The following is a 16,293-nucleotide window of genomic DNA, read 5'->3' as shown; positions in this document are numbered from 1 at the left end:
TTAGAGCCACAAGAAACATAATAAGAGTGTTTTAATTACATGTGAAACACTTCCAGTTTACATTAATGGAAAAAGCTATTGATATTGTCATTTAAATCCCTCCCTTTTTTTTATCAAAGGTTATTGCCTTGACGCCTTTTTCAAACTGTAACAGAAAAAGCCAATGAGTGAAGTGTCTTGCCCATGCACACAACAACAGTACGTGCCTCATGAGAGAGAACCAACAAGTGAAGTTTTTGCCCCCAATATTATGAAGTATAAAGTAAATCAGTTCAGATTTGGCTGTTTGATTTAGTTTCAAATCAGTGTATTGATACTTTGCAGTGACATCTCGCTGGGTGTGTTCTGCCTATAGGATATGTCTATGACGGAATGTTCAGCAGTTACCATGGTGACACAATGCACACATTAGCACTGCCAAAAAAAAAGTTTTACGTTCGTCTGAAAAGTCAAGAAAAAATACAAAATTGAATTAAACAACACTTGCAGGAACCTGTGATCAATGTGTGTGTGTTAACATTCCAGTTTAGGAGTTTGATTTTCAACAAAAAGGTGAAAGGGACAAAAGTCTAAAAATCTTAAAACTTGAGTAACAGAGCTTCAGATAGAGCATTGCCTGCTAAATAAATCCATAATTTCCCCTAATAAACTGCATCATTGACTGAATCCCTTGTTATGAAACTGCTCAGCTCCTGTTCCTGTCTGAATCAGGGACCTGCCATGTGTAATGTAATATACTGAGGGCAGCCCTTTCATACCCCACCCTTCTGCAGCGCCTTTCCACTCACAGTGCCAGGGTTCCGGGACGCTCTGTACAGTAGGATCAGATGACAGGTTTTGGAGTGTAAGGTTCCTCTGATTAAAACTGTGCCAATATTAACACCGCATGTGACAGAACAAGTGGAAAAGAGGAGGGAGTCTTTTCAGCACATTGTTAGGAGCATTTAGCATTAAGGTATAGCATAAGAGCAAGTAAGGCGTCTGCATTTGACCCATCCATCAATGTCACCGCAAAAAGAAACCAGTGGAGCAGTGAACTGGGACCCGTGTCGAAATCGAGCCAAAAGTCTGTTCAGGAGGAGCAGTTGGAGAATTAACTAAGTCAGCATATTTTAAAATAGATTTTTAAATTATGAGCACTGGAAGAAACCCATACAGAGAGACTGTGAGACATGCCAACTATTCTGTCACTAATATCGCCAAAATCTGAATCCAAGTAATTAATAGTCAACATTAGACATGGTATTTAGAGCCTAAACCTTAATCTCACAGGACTATCTAAATGAGTGAGGCCATTGTGGTTAAAGACACCGCTAGTCCAGAGCCTATTACTTTCCATGTTATTTATACAATGTGCTGTATGGTAATCGGCCTGATCATTGTTACAAGCATTTGAACATTATCAAATTTGCTGCTTTAAATAGAGGTCTTAAATGCACCACCAGGACTCTCTACGAAAGGATTAGGCACCTGTTTGACTCTTGAACCATGTTATAATGCTCCCTAATCTAAACTGGAGCTTTCAATTATTTCAACTATCCTGCATTTAGTACGGAAGTATCAGAACAGATGCCCGAGCCTCATTTAGCTGGCTCCTCTCAATGCGGAGGAGCAGGGGCTGTACTCCGAGTTCCTCCCATGTGACTGAGCTGATTGCCCAGGGAGCGCCTAGCCACTTTCAACCACCATCTTGTGCTTTTGGTCATTCCCCAAAGCTCACAACTATTGGTGAGAGTAGGAATGTTAACGTAGATTGACCGGTAACTTCATCACTGCAGACATATGTCACTGGGAGGAGGCCCTGGGAACGCCTTAGGATCCTCCCGGAAGAACTCTGGGAAGCTGGGAGGAGAAGTGGAAAGTCTGGGCATCTGGTTTTAGACTGCTGTCCCGGCATACTGGTGTGGAAAATGCTGAAGCTTTAGCCTAAAACACTTGATTCAATCTTGTGATGTCATTATGTAGAAATCCAAAAAGTACTCCTCCATGTTTTTAAAAGACAAACTTATTCTGATCATTTCTTATCTTAAAGTTACCATCTGCAATTATAGTGCCCAACGCAGCTCTGTTGTAGTTTCACATATCACCATTAGATGCTGTCTACGTTACTGCAGTCTGACAGTGTGCAGCTTTGGCTTGACAGAAGAAGACCGGAGACCACAGGTGAGTCTGAACAAAAGCCAGGTGAGGGGAGAGGGGACAGGTTTCACATTTGCTATCAGCTGGTAGAAATAAATCAAATAAAGTTACAGATGGTAGCTTTAATATCTATCTCACAGTGGTTGTTTTAAGCCTCATTACACGAGAGTTAAAAGTATGAATAATTGTACTTGATTCTAGGGAACGTAATTTTGCCTTTTTCATTTTAATTACAATTTATAAACTTTTTTTTTTTTTATCAAGACAAACCAACAGCCAACAAAATACATTTAAACACATTACATTCCAAAGTACAGTTTCTTGCATAATTAACTTCAAAAACATTCAAAATTGTTCCATCTCATTATCAAGCTGCAGGTAAAATAAACAGGTTTATCTCACTCAGAAATGCTTTAGCTGCTCGTTCAACTTCATAAGAAACATCTCACATGTCATAGAAACATATTGTTACTCATCCCGACAGTAGGCCATGTCTGTTCAGTTCAAGTTCTTGCAATGCATCGTGTGGAGGAGAGACACAGGCCAAAATGCTACGTTTTTAAGGACATAATAAGATTGTATACTCCAAACAATGAATTATTAAACTGTTAATTTGAATAATTTGAGATTATAAAGATGTAAGAAATATAATTATGTACTTGATTTTATGTAGTTTATTTGACTACTTTGAATAAATAGCCAGTATTTCAAGTTAAAGGTCCTATATTACGGAAAATGGACTCTTGTTTTGTTTCATTCACACATGTTTGAGTGACAAACATCTCCACCTTGTGATGTCATATAGTGGTAGTTTTTAACAGTTACGTTTTACTTTTAGTTTAATAGAGAGATTAATGATTCAAGTGAAGGTGTGTGGAGTTTAAACACACAGTGGAGCACTTCCTGTATTACCACATGACATCACAAGGTGGAACAAAGCGTTTTCGGTTTGAGAGAAGAAATAACATTATAACATAGATCAGAAAACTGTAAAATAGGCCCTTTAAAGACACACTATGGAACACTTGCCATCCCATCTGCTCGTCTCTATGGAGATACATAAGTTTAAGCTATACTGCTGAACATTTCAGATAAAGCAACAACATCTCCATGGAGACAGGCAGACGGTATACCCATCAGGTCTATGAACAGGCAAGTCCGCTCACAGTAGGGATGCATCTATTTATCAGCTGTAATGAAAGAAATTACATAATGTTTGTTTATTTATTGTCTGAACACGGAAATGGGGCCTGAAATTGCAACGAATGCCATGAAACAGGTTAAATTATCTTGAAAAGTAAACATCTTAACTTGTCAAAACCAACCAAATCAAAATATTGTGAATTCAAGTCATTGTAAGCCATGCAGGATGATGATTTGTGCAGTGCATGCGTCTCTCTCTAGTGTGTTCTCTGTTGTATGTTCTTTATCAAATTACCCAGAAACCCCTACAGCTCCAGACACGACACCTCTCCCATAATCCTCCATTATTCTTCAGTCTGCTGGAGGAAGGCTGTGGCTGTGTGTACCAAACATACAATAGAGTGGTTTGGTGTATTTTAAGGCACTTGGGGAACACTCCAGGTTAAAGTTCAGGTTAACTTCACTCTAGTAACAGAGAACTGGTGATGACTGGGAAATGTGCAACTTTGGTTTTATTCATAATCTTTGGTCCAAGATGAAGACTTCTTTTCCCATCTGTCTGTAAGGCTTTGATGTTGAGACTTCTGTTTGATAAGAGTGTATGGCTCTGCTTTAGTGTTTCTGAATCTGACACGGTGAAACAGTGCTACTCGTCGAGCTGGTCAGGAGTCAGAAACGGATCTTCACATTAAGTGCGTTTCACTGTCAGGCGTCCATGTTTGTGTGGGTGGCTTCAGAAAGGCAGAGTATCCATGAAGATCTTGTCGACGATGGGCGGAGGAGGCACCAGATCCTCCAGTCTGAGGTAGAAGATCCTCTGCAGACCCTGGGTGCAGAGGGTCCTGAGCTCGGGCAGCTTCCCCAGCAGACGGGACAGGTAGTTGGGCTGCGTCACGCTCACGTGGTCCCTCAGACAGGACAGAAGCTGGCTCTGGAAGTCCTCCACGCGCTTGGGTTCCTTCAGGCCGTGGCGGTCTGAGCACAGAGGAGAAATCAGCTTTATTTATTTATTATTAAGATTTTATTTATTATATTTTTTTTTTTAATTTTGGGCAGATTAATGAAGATATCTGTGTAATCCCTCAGTCATCCAGGTCTGATCCATCGCAAAAGAAAAATAAAATCTGTCAAATGGACAAAACGTTGTAGGAGTGAAGAGGTTCCGCTGCTCATCCAAACTGCTTCTTCAGTTCTGGTCAGATTACTGATGGACACTGCCTTATATCTATCTGAAGGGATAGTGTTTGGTGTAGTAGGCTCCTCCCTTCAGATAGATATAAGGAACTGTTTACGTTTCCTTGTCAGTTTTATAATGATTATAAATGTGTAATATCACGTCTCACCTGTGATGATGACAAGGGCACAGAGGCAGGAGAACAAGGACACATCCAGGTTCATTCGGTGAAGACTCTGAGAGAAATCCAAGATGGAGTCGATCCAGTCTCCAAAGCTCCTGACACACTGCAGCCTGTGCAGCACCACACCACTGCAGAACACCAGCTTCTGCTGCTCTGGCTCAGACCTGGAGAGGATTAAGGATTAAGAAACAAATATATTAATAAGTAATAAATCAGTGTTTGTCCACTTGTCCTAAGTTTAGCAGTTCAAATCACGCTCTCAACATAAGCATCATTGATAGAGCGTTGTGATTCCAGCTCCCACAGATGAATATTGTTATGTGCTTGGGCAAGACACTTAACCCACCTCGCCCCCAGTGTCTGTGTACACTGGTGTATGAATGTGTGTGTGAATGTGTGAGTGGTTCCTTGATGTAAAGTGATCTGAGTGCCTCGATGGTGGAAAATATATAATATGAAAAAGTGGTGACTACAAATGTAAAAGAGAGCCAGAACTGATTTATTTGGATACACATTTTTATATAAATGTGAACTATAATACAGAGAATATTCAGTGACTCTTTCTAATAAATACATCTCAATTAGCTTTAATAAGCAGAGAGACTTAAATCATAATGAACAAATGTTTTGAAGAATGATTCAGGCCTAGCTCTTCTTAATGAAAGGGTTAGGGTTAGGAGTTAGAGTATTAATCAACTAGCACAAATCATTCTTAATAAACCATTTGCTCATTGTGATTTAAGTCCTCGTTCATGCGTCATTAAGTCTAATTAAGTTGTAATTCTTATAAAGTGTAAGAATCAAACTGGAGTCCACATGTAACACAGTGCACTGACCTGTAGGCGAGTCTGAGAATGAAAAGCTCGACGAAGGCGGACTCGAGCAGCAGCTGTTGGTCGTCGGAGCAGAACTCGGTGAATCCAGGCACATTTTCAGCCCAAGCTTTGATTACGTCCAGAGCTCCCGTTAGAAGGTCATAAAACTGCTGAATATCTCCCGCGTCCTCCTTCCCCAAGGGCTTCTCCACGCTCTCCTGGTACTAAAGACAAGTGAGATCAGTGAATATGGTGAGTTTAGTGAGATGGAAATGTGCTAATCTCCCAATGGACATAGCATCACAGTCAGTATTGTGAATATACTAATGTGCATATGACAGATTAGGCTACCAAATTCTGTCATGACCCTTCTAGTCTCTCCCTTCACCCCTCTCTCTTTGGGGTTTTCACTCTTTTATAGCTGCTCCCACCTACCTGAGAGGAGGCATGGTTTAACACCTGTGGTTCATCTCCAATCAACCCATATATACCCGGCTCTACCACCACTCCCTCCCTGCCAGTCCATTTATATACCTTTAGTAGCTCTTTTTAGAAACACTTACCTTTGACCCTTTTGTAATTTTTTTGAATTTTTCCCAGTTTTTCGCCCATCTCTGCATCTCCAGCACTGATAGACTCCACCCCCCAGCCTCTAACTTCCCTGCTAATAAACTTTGTAAATCTGTTTTGTGTTTTTGGGTTCTGCCTTTACAACAAATTCACTTTGTTATATTTAAGATTGAACAAAAACTCTTGCCTAGTTTTTGGTGAAGTTTATTGTTTTACGGCCTGGATAGACATAGGCAGCAGATATGACATAGGAAGAAATAATTCCACAATGTGATAAGGAACTAAGCCCTTATTAAAATATCATTGCTAATTCCATTACATAGCAACCATAATGTTAACAAGGGCCAACACCCGTCTAAATTGCTAAATGATAGAAATTATTAGACTAATGACGATGATTAGACTTCCTTGCTTGTAAATTGTCCCTGTATTTTGAATGGAATTTTTCAGTATTGATGACATAAGAGGAATTCGGATTTAAAACTCAGCGCTACTTCCTGTATTTACTTCTCAGTTTTGTTTTGTTTGTTTTTTTCCACAAACTTCCACTTAACCGATATAAAACTATAATAGGCTAAGTATTTACCACAGGTACAATCCCGCCAAACCAAGTAGTAAATCGAAAAACATGAAAACCTTTCCTATGCATTTTAATATTTCTATGGAGTTGGGGCTGGTCTGTACCTTGGAGTAGTCCAGTTTTGTGGCGCTGGGGTTGGACTGGACATGGGCCTGCACCAGAGCGGAGATGAGGTTGACGGAGGGGGTGGTGGAGGAGGGCTCTGCAGTCTTGGGTTTGGAGGGTAAACGTCCACGCCGCCCCTTTAAGCTGTCTGTGCGGACCACTGAGAGAAAGAGGAGGAGTTTAGCTCATTGGCTTGCAAACTTTTACCACGAAAAAGAAAAGATTTGGCTTTCAGAGTATCACCAGATCTAAATCAGGTCTATAACAGGAGTATTCCAGGTCTAGTCTAGCACTAAACCAGGCCTAAAAGTGGACTACATAATTTCTAAACAAGAAATTATCCAAAGGATAACAAAAAAGTGGATAAAATGAACTCTAAATAAGGCAAACCCACAAACTGAAGGTCTGCCCAAGTACTGGTTGAAGAATCTCGTGTACCACCCATAGACTGTATATATAAATGGACATAGCTAACCTGCTAGCTGCCATGTTGCAAACAGGAAGTGAGCATGGACGCACTACTAGCTCCATTGACTCCAATTCACTTTACATTGAAAAACTGTCACCCCACTCTCTGTAACTGCTGCTGTCAGACTCGTTATTTTGGTCTAAAAATGTATTAACCCGCTCTACATGATGTTTTTAAGCACAGCTACAAATTGGCCCCTATAACTGCTAGCGTCGATGAGCTTCATTTGACTGGAGCTGAACGCTGTGTCCACTTAGTCCACCTCTTTATACAGTCTGTGGTACCACCAGTGATACAATGTCATGATGTTAATGTATTATGTTGTTTGGGATGAAGCTTTCTTTTTAAATCAAATCGTCCTCATAGACTTCTGCTTCACCTGTAATAAGTGCCACAAAATGAGTATCATAAATTTTGAGTTTACATTTAAGGTGACAAAAAGAGAAAATATCTGGTGATGAGAGGAATATTCATAGTGACAGAATCAGAAAGGAAATGTTTTTTTCATAAACTTGCCATTACCAACATGTAGGTATTGAAAATTTTATATATTATTTAAGTCTGACAGTATTCATATAGTGAAGGTGTATGGAGTTTAAAAACATAGTGGAGCACTTCCTGTATTACCACATGACATCACAAGGTGGAACAGAGTGTTTTCGGTTTGAGAGAGGAACTAAATATGCCTAAATCTGCAGGGTTTGTGTGTTAAACATGTGTGAATGAAACAAAACACAACTCCAGGTCTGTTTGTGATGAGGAAACAACATTATAACATAGATCTGAAAATAGTGTAATATGAGGCCAGGTCAAAACATGTGCATTTTGACAGTTAAAAGGTGTGCACCTGATTGTGAACCATAAGTCAGGAGCATGTTTTAGTTTGAACAATGGGGTATTGCACCACGATACAGAACCAACTGTGTGGGTTGTTTGTGGTTGTTTGCATATAGTTCTCCAGTCTACAAGCCTTTTTTGTCCTTCTTGAAAATATGAAAATTCATCATGACAGAGAATCAAGTGTCTGGGATAGTGTCAGACAGTAGTTTCCCATGATTCTTAGCAACAATGAGCCTGAGGGGATGAAAATAAACAACCATGTCAATAGCTTTTGTAATGGTTGACACACAATGCAAAGATTATATACAACAGTCTCAATCTACTTCTTATTTAGTTGTTTTTACTATATATATTTTACTATATATTTTTATTAAAATTAGGTACCTTTTAAAAGTCAAACTCTACCACAAAAAAACAAAACAAAACTTAAGTAAAAGTATCACATAAAAAATCTGTTTAAGTAAAAGTATTTAAGTACCTGTCTAAAAATGTACTTAAAAAGTAAAAAGTAAAAGTATTTTGTGCAGATGTTGAGGTCTTATAAGGCTTCAAATGTACTGAGTTTGATAAAGATTTGTGCTGAATTTTGTTCAGTTCAAAAGTACCCATGGTAAAATCTACTTAAGTAAAGTGCAACTACTTTTCACTTAAGTACAATACTTTACTACTTTCACTTTACTATGTTCCACTACCACCTATCCTCCAGCCCAAAGTTAAATTATGAGCACTTCAGAATGTTGTGATGTCAATCCGGCCTATTAGTTTTCTTGTTTCTGCAGCTGGTTCTTGCTAAAGTTACAGTCTGATATATATCTGAGGTTTTAGTTTCACCAGAGCTGTCACTGCAGAGGGCTTGTTCCATCCCTAATACTTGCCCTGGTCATTGAAAGCTTTAGGGGCTGTAAACTGCACATGCATTACCTTCTTTGACCATGCCCACAGCCAGACATTTCTGGAAACGGCAGAACTGGCAGCGGTTTCTCCTCCTCTTGTCCACGGGGCAGTCCTTATTGGCCAAACACACGTACTTAGCATTTTTCTGCACTGTTCGCTGTAGAAAGGAAGGACAGTTATTATAGATGTATTAAAAACTGTGAATGAAACCTGTGTTAGAAAATGTGAAAAAAATGTAATATTACAGGGTCTCTCAAACTTTTTTTTATAACGGCTGAGCACACTTGTCCTAATTTGGTCCTGGTTTGGTCCTGGTTTGGTCCTAATTTGGTCCTGGTTTGGTCCTGGTTTGGTCCAGGTTTGGTGCTGGTTTGTTCCAGGTTTGTTCCAGGTTTGGTCCTGGTTTGGTCCAGGTTTGATTCCAATTTAGTCCTGATCTAGGCTAGGTTTGTTCCTCTTTGAGTTCTGGTTTAGTCCTGGTTTAGTCCTAGGTTAGTCCTCGGTTAGTCCTCGGTTAGTCCTGGGTTAGTCTAGGTTTAGTTCTGGGTTTAATCTCTGTTTAGTTTCAGTTTTGATGTGATTCAAACTTTATCTACACAGCTTTTGAGGACTGATAATGTCACTTTAGTTTAATTAAATTTAATTAAATTTAATGTTATTTTACTTTATTTTATTTTTTAATTTAATTTTTAATTGTATTTAAATTTATGAAATGTTATGAAATTTGTTTTTATTTTATTCTGTTTTATTTAATTTTTATTTGTTTATATATAGTGGTATGTGTCTTTCAGTTTGACTCTAGACCTCCTGTTTCCTGCAGCTCTAACCTCAGCATCCTTCAGTCACTGTCCCTCCTCTTTACATTATAGCTCCCTCTTCTCTTAGTTCAAATAAATAAAATTGTGCTGTTCTTACTTAAAACTAACACAGTGCAACAAAGTATTGTTTGCTTATTTTTAGGATAATATGACATCCAACTGGTACATTTTCTTGACCAGTAAAAATGTACTAAAGCAAGATGCTCTATATCTATTTAATTCAAGCTATTTTAAAGGTACATTATGCAACTTTCCCTCATCTTGTTATTATAGCATTTTCCTCAGTATTACACTGGACTTGAGTACAGGGGAAAAGTGCCCAAACGTATGTATTTATGTAATTACAGGCATTGAACCCAATAACATCATCATGAACACAGAGCAGAGACTGACCCCCGACCATAGACTGTGTAAAGAAGTGGGCTAAATGAAGCTCATCGAGGCTAGTGGTTATAGGGTTGAATTTGGAGCTGAGTTCCATATTTGGAATGCTGGTTTGGCAGGGAGCGGGTGCTTAGCTATGCTGTCAATCAGACCTGTTGCTAATGCAAGCAGGAGCAATCTCGGCAAAAGAGGGCAGCTCATTGGTCTGTTATCAATGTTCATATCTTGGTTTATGGACACAAAAGCAAAATAAAAACACCAGGATCACGTAGAGCGGGTTATTTCGAATATTTTAAGACAAAAAAGATGAGTCTGACAGCAGCAGTTACAGAGAGAGGGGCAACAGTTTTTTTTTATAGAAAATGAATTGGAGCCAGAGTTGATGGAGCCATCAACGTGCCCATACTCACTCCCTATTTGGAACAAGCATGGGCTAGCAGGTTAGCTATGTCCATTTATATACACAGTCTATGACCTATGACCCTAACCAGGAAAGTTGTAAAGTGTTCCTTTAACTTCATATTTTCATTATTAAAGTGAATCTTTCATTTTACCTTGAAAAATCCCTTGCATCCTTCACAGGTGCGGACTCCGTAATGTTGACACGACGCATTATCTCCACACACTGCACACCTCCCCTCACTCCCCCCATGACTCTGGCTTTTTGGAGAGACCCCCGCCCCCTCGTCCACTGGCCCGGGACTGTCTATCAAGGCGTCCCGGGACACTGGGGTACCATGCATGGACAACACATGCTGCTGCAGAGGCGGCGGAGGCAGGAAATACTGTTCTCCTTGTTGTTCCAAACTCTGGCTAAATGTACAAAATGATAGCTGTTGCGTTTTGTCTGTAGACTGGTAAGACGGGAACGCTGAATCCCAAACAGGTGTGGATTGGTTTGGAAAATTCGGAGATGATCCTGTAGCGTAGACCGCACTTCCGTAATAATCGGATCCGCATGATGATAGGGTCTCATCCAGGAGCGCAAAGGATCCTGGGTAGCATCCATAAACCTGGAGATCATCTAGTTTAAACGGTTGATTTGAGGTTTGAGGGCCAGGGCTGAATGAGGTACAAGGTATAGCAGGAGACGTGGTGATTTTGCAGGAATAAGTATCGAATTCTCCGACATACGCGCTCCCGACCAGTGTGTTGATGCTGGGGAGAGGGGAGTCCACGGTGGGGTCTTCCTTCTGGAGGTCCATGAGCAGTTTGGAGCTCAGGTCTGCGTTGAGGAGCTCAGAGGGGGGAGAGGGAGAGGAGAAAGAGGAGAAAGAGGAGGGGGAGGAGAGGTCGTGGGGGAGGGAGGCGTATTGGGCTTGGACACAGGGCATCGCTGCTGGAAAAGATGGAAACACATATTTAAGTACAAATTTTAAGCTCGTGAATAATAGGACTACATTCATGACTATACAACAACTCATCCATAGCACAATAGGAATATGTTTTATTGTCAGGGAACAAAATTCACAAACTAGGAACTTGTTTTGGTGTTATGGTGCAGCATAAAACAATATAATCGTTTATATAGATCAGATCAGTTAAAGGTTTAATTTGTTTTCATCCCATTCTTCTTCTGCTATTTTTGCTACTTTAATTACTTGAAAATTTGAATTGTATAACCTTTACATTTTTATTCTTTGTTTTTATATTGTAATACGTGAGTTATACTGTGTCCAGGTCATTTCCCTTGTGGATCAATACTGTAAGTCTAATTAAAAGTGCAAATGACGGTATATAATGGAATAACCACTCAGTTTACTTCTGAACTGCGCAACGGCTGAACAAAGTATTGTATTATTTGTATATAATTTGTATATTATTTGTATATAAACTTAAATTAAATTGAACTAAACTGAGAACAAAAGCTTCTCCCATCAATTCCAAACATGCACAAAAGGCCATTCTCCGACCTGGTTAGCTATAGATCATGATCTGGTGATGGGTCTGTGCGCTGTCCTCTGCCCATGACAGGTTTAACCCCGGTGGCTATAAAGGAGGGGTCAGAGGTCACATATACCGTTGAGACAATTGACAAAGTGGACCTCAACCTTCACTTAGCTTCTTTTGCAGATCATACAACCATTTTCTATTAGAGGTTCCAATTGTAGGCCATGGGAATGTAATCAGCTGTGTGTGGTGTTCTAAAACCACATGTCTCAAGTCTTATTTTAAATCAGCTACTACTGCTGCTACTGTTACTGCTACTGCTGTTACTTCAGTTACTACAAGTACTGATGCTACTACTACTCCCACAACTGTTACTACTACCACTACTGCTACTTTGGCTGCTACTGCTAAAGCTATTACTTCTGCTACTACTACTACTACTACTTCAGCTATTGCAACTACTGCTATTACAACTACTCTGACTGCTACTGTTACTGCTACTACTATTACCACTAGTGCTCCTGCTACTTCAGCTACTACAACTATTGCTGCTACGACTACTACTATTACCACAATTACTCCTACAAAGAAACCCAAACTAAGGTTACAACTACGGCATTGTAACCCATCTGCTACTGCTGCTACTGCAATTTTCTACCAACACAACTATTATCATACTATACCATGACCTTCAAATTAAAATTCTTAATAGTCCACCCAAACAACATCGCTATTAGCTCAAAGTTATAATCACTCCCTGGTTGTCTTCCCAAAACTCTAGTTGCTATGCCTCCTCTTCTGGACTATTCGAGTGGGTACGGGTCCCTTTTGGAAAATGCGACCTGGGACAGTGGTCAGATATTGGAGATATTGTATTACAGACTGTTAATGTCCCAAAGCCCTCTGAGATCTGCATGGGCAACCCCTTCAGCACCCACACGAGGAGGGAGTGGAGCGGAGGATTGAGTTTCAGAATGGGCTCGGTGCCAGGGCAAGAGGGTCTAATGGGCAAGTAGTACAGCTGACAGAATAGCTTGTATGAACAGCTTGTAAAAATATATCTTAAAATGTGTTATATTTGGTCAGTTCGAGATTCAAGACGCAAGATTTGTCATAGAAATCAACCAAATTATGTTTAGAGCATCAGTTTTCATGTAAAGTGCAATACCAAAGATGCAGAAAAGAAGTAACTCCATCTTGAATTCAAACTTTCAAAAATGAAAATGGAAATGTATCTTTGGTTTGCCATATATACATTATAAAAAGTCTGCTGCACTTAAAATATCCTTCAAAGTTCAGGAGTTTGCCAAGTTTACTAAGAAATGTCAATTTCAATGAATATGCACAAACAGTGACATAAAAATATAGATTATACTGCTAGTATTTGACGTTTTTAGAGTTAAATAAAGCTGTGATAGTTTAAACAGCAGAAGTCAACAGCACGTCTAATACTGGGGACACATGTTTGACACTGTGTAATATGGGACAGTATTCACAGACAGTTATTGTAACACAGCCTATATGAATTAGTGAATTAAAGTTATCAGGATGCTCTGGTTCAAATTTAAACATTGCAAAGGTTTGGTTGGTGCCCAAGTTATGGTAATGGTCTGTCTACACCACTTTATATTGGTGACAACTTATTACAGAGATATCATAACGCATATTGCTAAAACTAATTTTTAAAAAAAGGTAGTAACAGCAACTTTGAAAACTACCTTGGACATTTGTCATAATGTTTGAATTAAAGAACAGATAAAAAGTAAAAAATAAAATAAGCAGTCCCCAGTCTCATTTAACCTGTCAGGTCTAATGCAAAGATTAACTTACCTGTTTCATGAAAATATCCAGAAATTCAAAGTTTTTAATCCACTGAACCGGGTGATCCGTGTCTCCAAGGGCACAGGCGCAGCGCTCCACCCGGACACAGACGCACAGCAGCGGGTCAGACCCAGGCTCGGACCTCCATCAATCTGGTTTTATTTTAGTCTCAGCTGAAGAGGCGGGACTTCAATGCCATATATGGTAAAAGGAGGTGAAACGTTCCGGGTGTGTGTCCAATCACACACTCAGCGTTACACGTTTTCTTCCGTATGACGCACGGTCGGGATTCCATGACGCAAGGGTCGTGGGAGCGTCTTGTGCGTCTAAATTTACCAAAAAAGAGGGTGCGTTGCTCACGTGAGGGTTTTACTGTGTGAAAAAAAGGCTAAAAACTACTTTTTTTCGGATCAGAGGATTTTTGTGACTGGAAGTGAGCGGTATAAATGATCTATAAATAAATAAAAATAAATGTTAGATTTTTTATTTTTTTTTAATTTATTTATTTTTTAGATCCAACCTGTTAACAACCAGAAGTGGAGAGTCAAGATAGACCTACTAAGCTACTACTATACAAATATGATAATGGAGTAGAACTAATGTAAAAAAAAAACAAAAAAACAAAAAACAAAAACCTCTGCCTGTAATGCCTAGTCCTATATAGACTAGCCCTATGCCAGACACATAAATCACTTTACAAATTCATACATTATTCAAGATGAGTTAAACCATTTGACTTGTTAATTAAGTCCATCCATCCATCCATCCATTTTCTTCCGCTTATCCAGAGCCGGGTCGCGGGGGCAGCAGTCTAAGCAGGGACTCCCAGACTTCCCTCACCCCGGACACGTCCTCCAGCTCCTCCGGTGGGACCCCAAGGCGTTCCCAGGCCAGCCGAGAGACATAGTCCCTCCAGCGTGTCCTGGGTCTTCCCCGGGGCCTCCTCCCGGTGGGACATGCCCAGAACACCTCCCTAGGGAGGCGTCCAGGAGGCATCCTGAGCAGATGCCCGAGCCACCTCAACTGGTTCCTCTCAACGTGTAGGAGCAGCGGCTCTACTCCGAGCTCCTCCCGTGTGACCGAGCTCCTCACCCTATCCCTAAGGGTGCGCCCAGCCACTCTGCGGAGGAAACCCATTTCAGCCGCTTGTATCCGCGATCTTGTCCTTTCGGTCATTACCCAGAGCTCATGACCATAGGTGAGGGTAGGAACGTAGATTGACCGGTAAATAGAGAGCTTCGCCTTCCGGCTCAGCTCCTTCTTTACCACAACGGACCGATACAGCGACCGCATCACTGCAGACGCTGCACCGATCCGCCTGTCAATCTCCCGCTCCATCCTTCCCTCACTCGTGAACAAGACCCCGAGATACTTGAACTCCTCCACTTGGGGCAGAGACTCACCACCCACCCGGAGAGAGCAAACCACCTTTTTCCGATCGAGAACCATGGCCTCGGATTTGGAGGAGCTGATTCTCATCCCAGCCACTTCACACTCGGCTGCAAACCGCCCCAGTGCCTGCTGCAGGTGCTGCCTCGAAGAAGCCATCAGGACAACATCATCCGCAAACAGCAGAGATGAAATCCTGTGGTTCCCAAACCAGGCCCCCTCCGGCCCCTGGCTGCGCCTAGAAATTCTGTCCATAAATATAATGAACAGAACCGGTGACAAAGGGCAGCCCTGGCGGATTCCAACATGCACCGGGAAACAGGTCTGACTTACTGCCGGCAATGCGAACACAGCTCCTGCTCCGGTCATACAGGGACCGGACAGCCCTTAGCAAAGAGCCCCGGACCCCATACTCCCAGAGCACCCCTCAAAGGGCACCACGAGGGACACGGTCGAATGCCTTCTCCAGATCCACAAAACACATGTGGAGTATGCCCACATGTGGGCATACTCCCATGAGCCCTCGAGGACCCGATGGAGAGTATAGAGCTGGTCCAGTGTTCCACGACCAGGACGAAAACCACACTGCTCCTCCTGAATCCGAGGTTCGACTATCGGTCGGATTCTCCTCTCCAGTACCCTGGAATAGACCTTACCGGGAAGGCTGAGGAGTGTGATTCCCCTGTAATTGGAACACACCCTCCGGTCCCCCTTCTTATACAGAGGGACCACCACCCCGGTCTGCCATTCCACAGGTACTGTCCCCGACCGCCACGCGATGTTGCAGAGACGTGTCAGCCAAGACAGCCCCACAACATCCAGAGACTTGAGGTACTCAGGACGGATCTCGTCCACCCCCGGAGCCTTGCCACCGAGGAGCTTGCCAACCACCTCAGTGACTTCAGCCAGGGTGATGGACGAGTCCGCATCTGGGTCCCCAGTTTCTGCTTCCTCCTCGGAAGACGTGACAGTGGGATTGAGGAGATCCTCAAAGTATTCCTTCCACCGCCCGACAACATCCCCAGTCGAGGTCAGCAGCTCTCCACCCGCACTGTATACAGTGTTGGTGAAGCACTGC

At 41.5% G+C, this 16,293-nt stretch overlaps 1 protein-coding gene across 2 annotated transcripts; it reads right to left on the bottom strand.

Moving 5' to 3' along the window:
* Window positions 1-247: 247 nt before the first annotated feature.
* Window positions 248-13,958, bottom strand: LOC117371665 (nuclear receptor subfamily 4 group A member 1-like). 2 transcript variants are annotated; one of them, XM_033967362.2, is made up of 7 exons: window positions 13,836-13,958; window positions 10,670-11,454; window positions 8,941-9,070; window positions 6,710-6,870; window positions 5,477-5,679; window positions 4,626-4,804; window positions 248-4,257 (listed from the first exon to the last, which is right to left on the bottom strand). In XM_033967362.2, exons 2-7 carry the CDS (start codon window positions 11,447-11,449, stop codon window positions 4,016-4,018), a joined length of 1,695 nt encoding a protein of 564 aa, XP_033823253.1. In that variant the 5' UTR covers window positions 11,450-11,454; window positions 13,836-13,958; the 3' UTR covers window positions 248-4,015. The 2 variants fall into 2 exon arrangements, with proteins under 2 accessions (XP_033823253.1, XP_055078091.1); XM_055222116.1 differs by having other exon boundaries at window positions 10,670-11,451.
* Between the last annotated feature and the right edge of the window lie 2,335 nt (window positions 13,959-16,293).

This window comes from Periophthalmus magnuspinnatus, chromosome 5, assembly GCF_009829125.3.
Source record: "Periophthalmus magnuspinnatus isolate fPerMag1 chromosome 5, fPerMag1.2.pri, whole genome shotgun sequence".
NCBI lineage: Eukaryota > Metazoa > Chordata > Actinopteri > Gobiiformes > Gobiidae > Periophthalmus > Periophthalmus magnuspinnatus.
The sequence above is the reverse complement of the archived record's forward strand: the minus strand, read 5'-3'. Positions and strand labels throughout refer to the sequence as shown.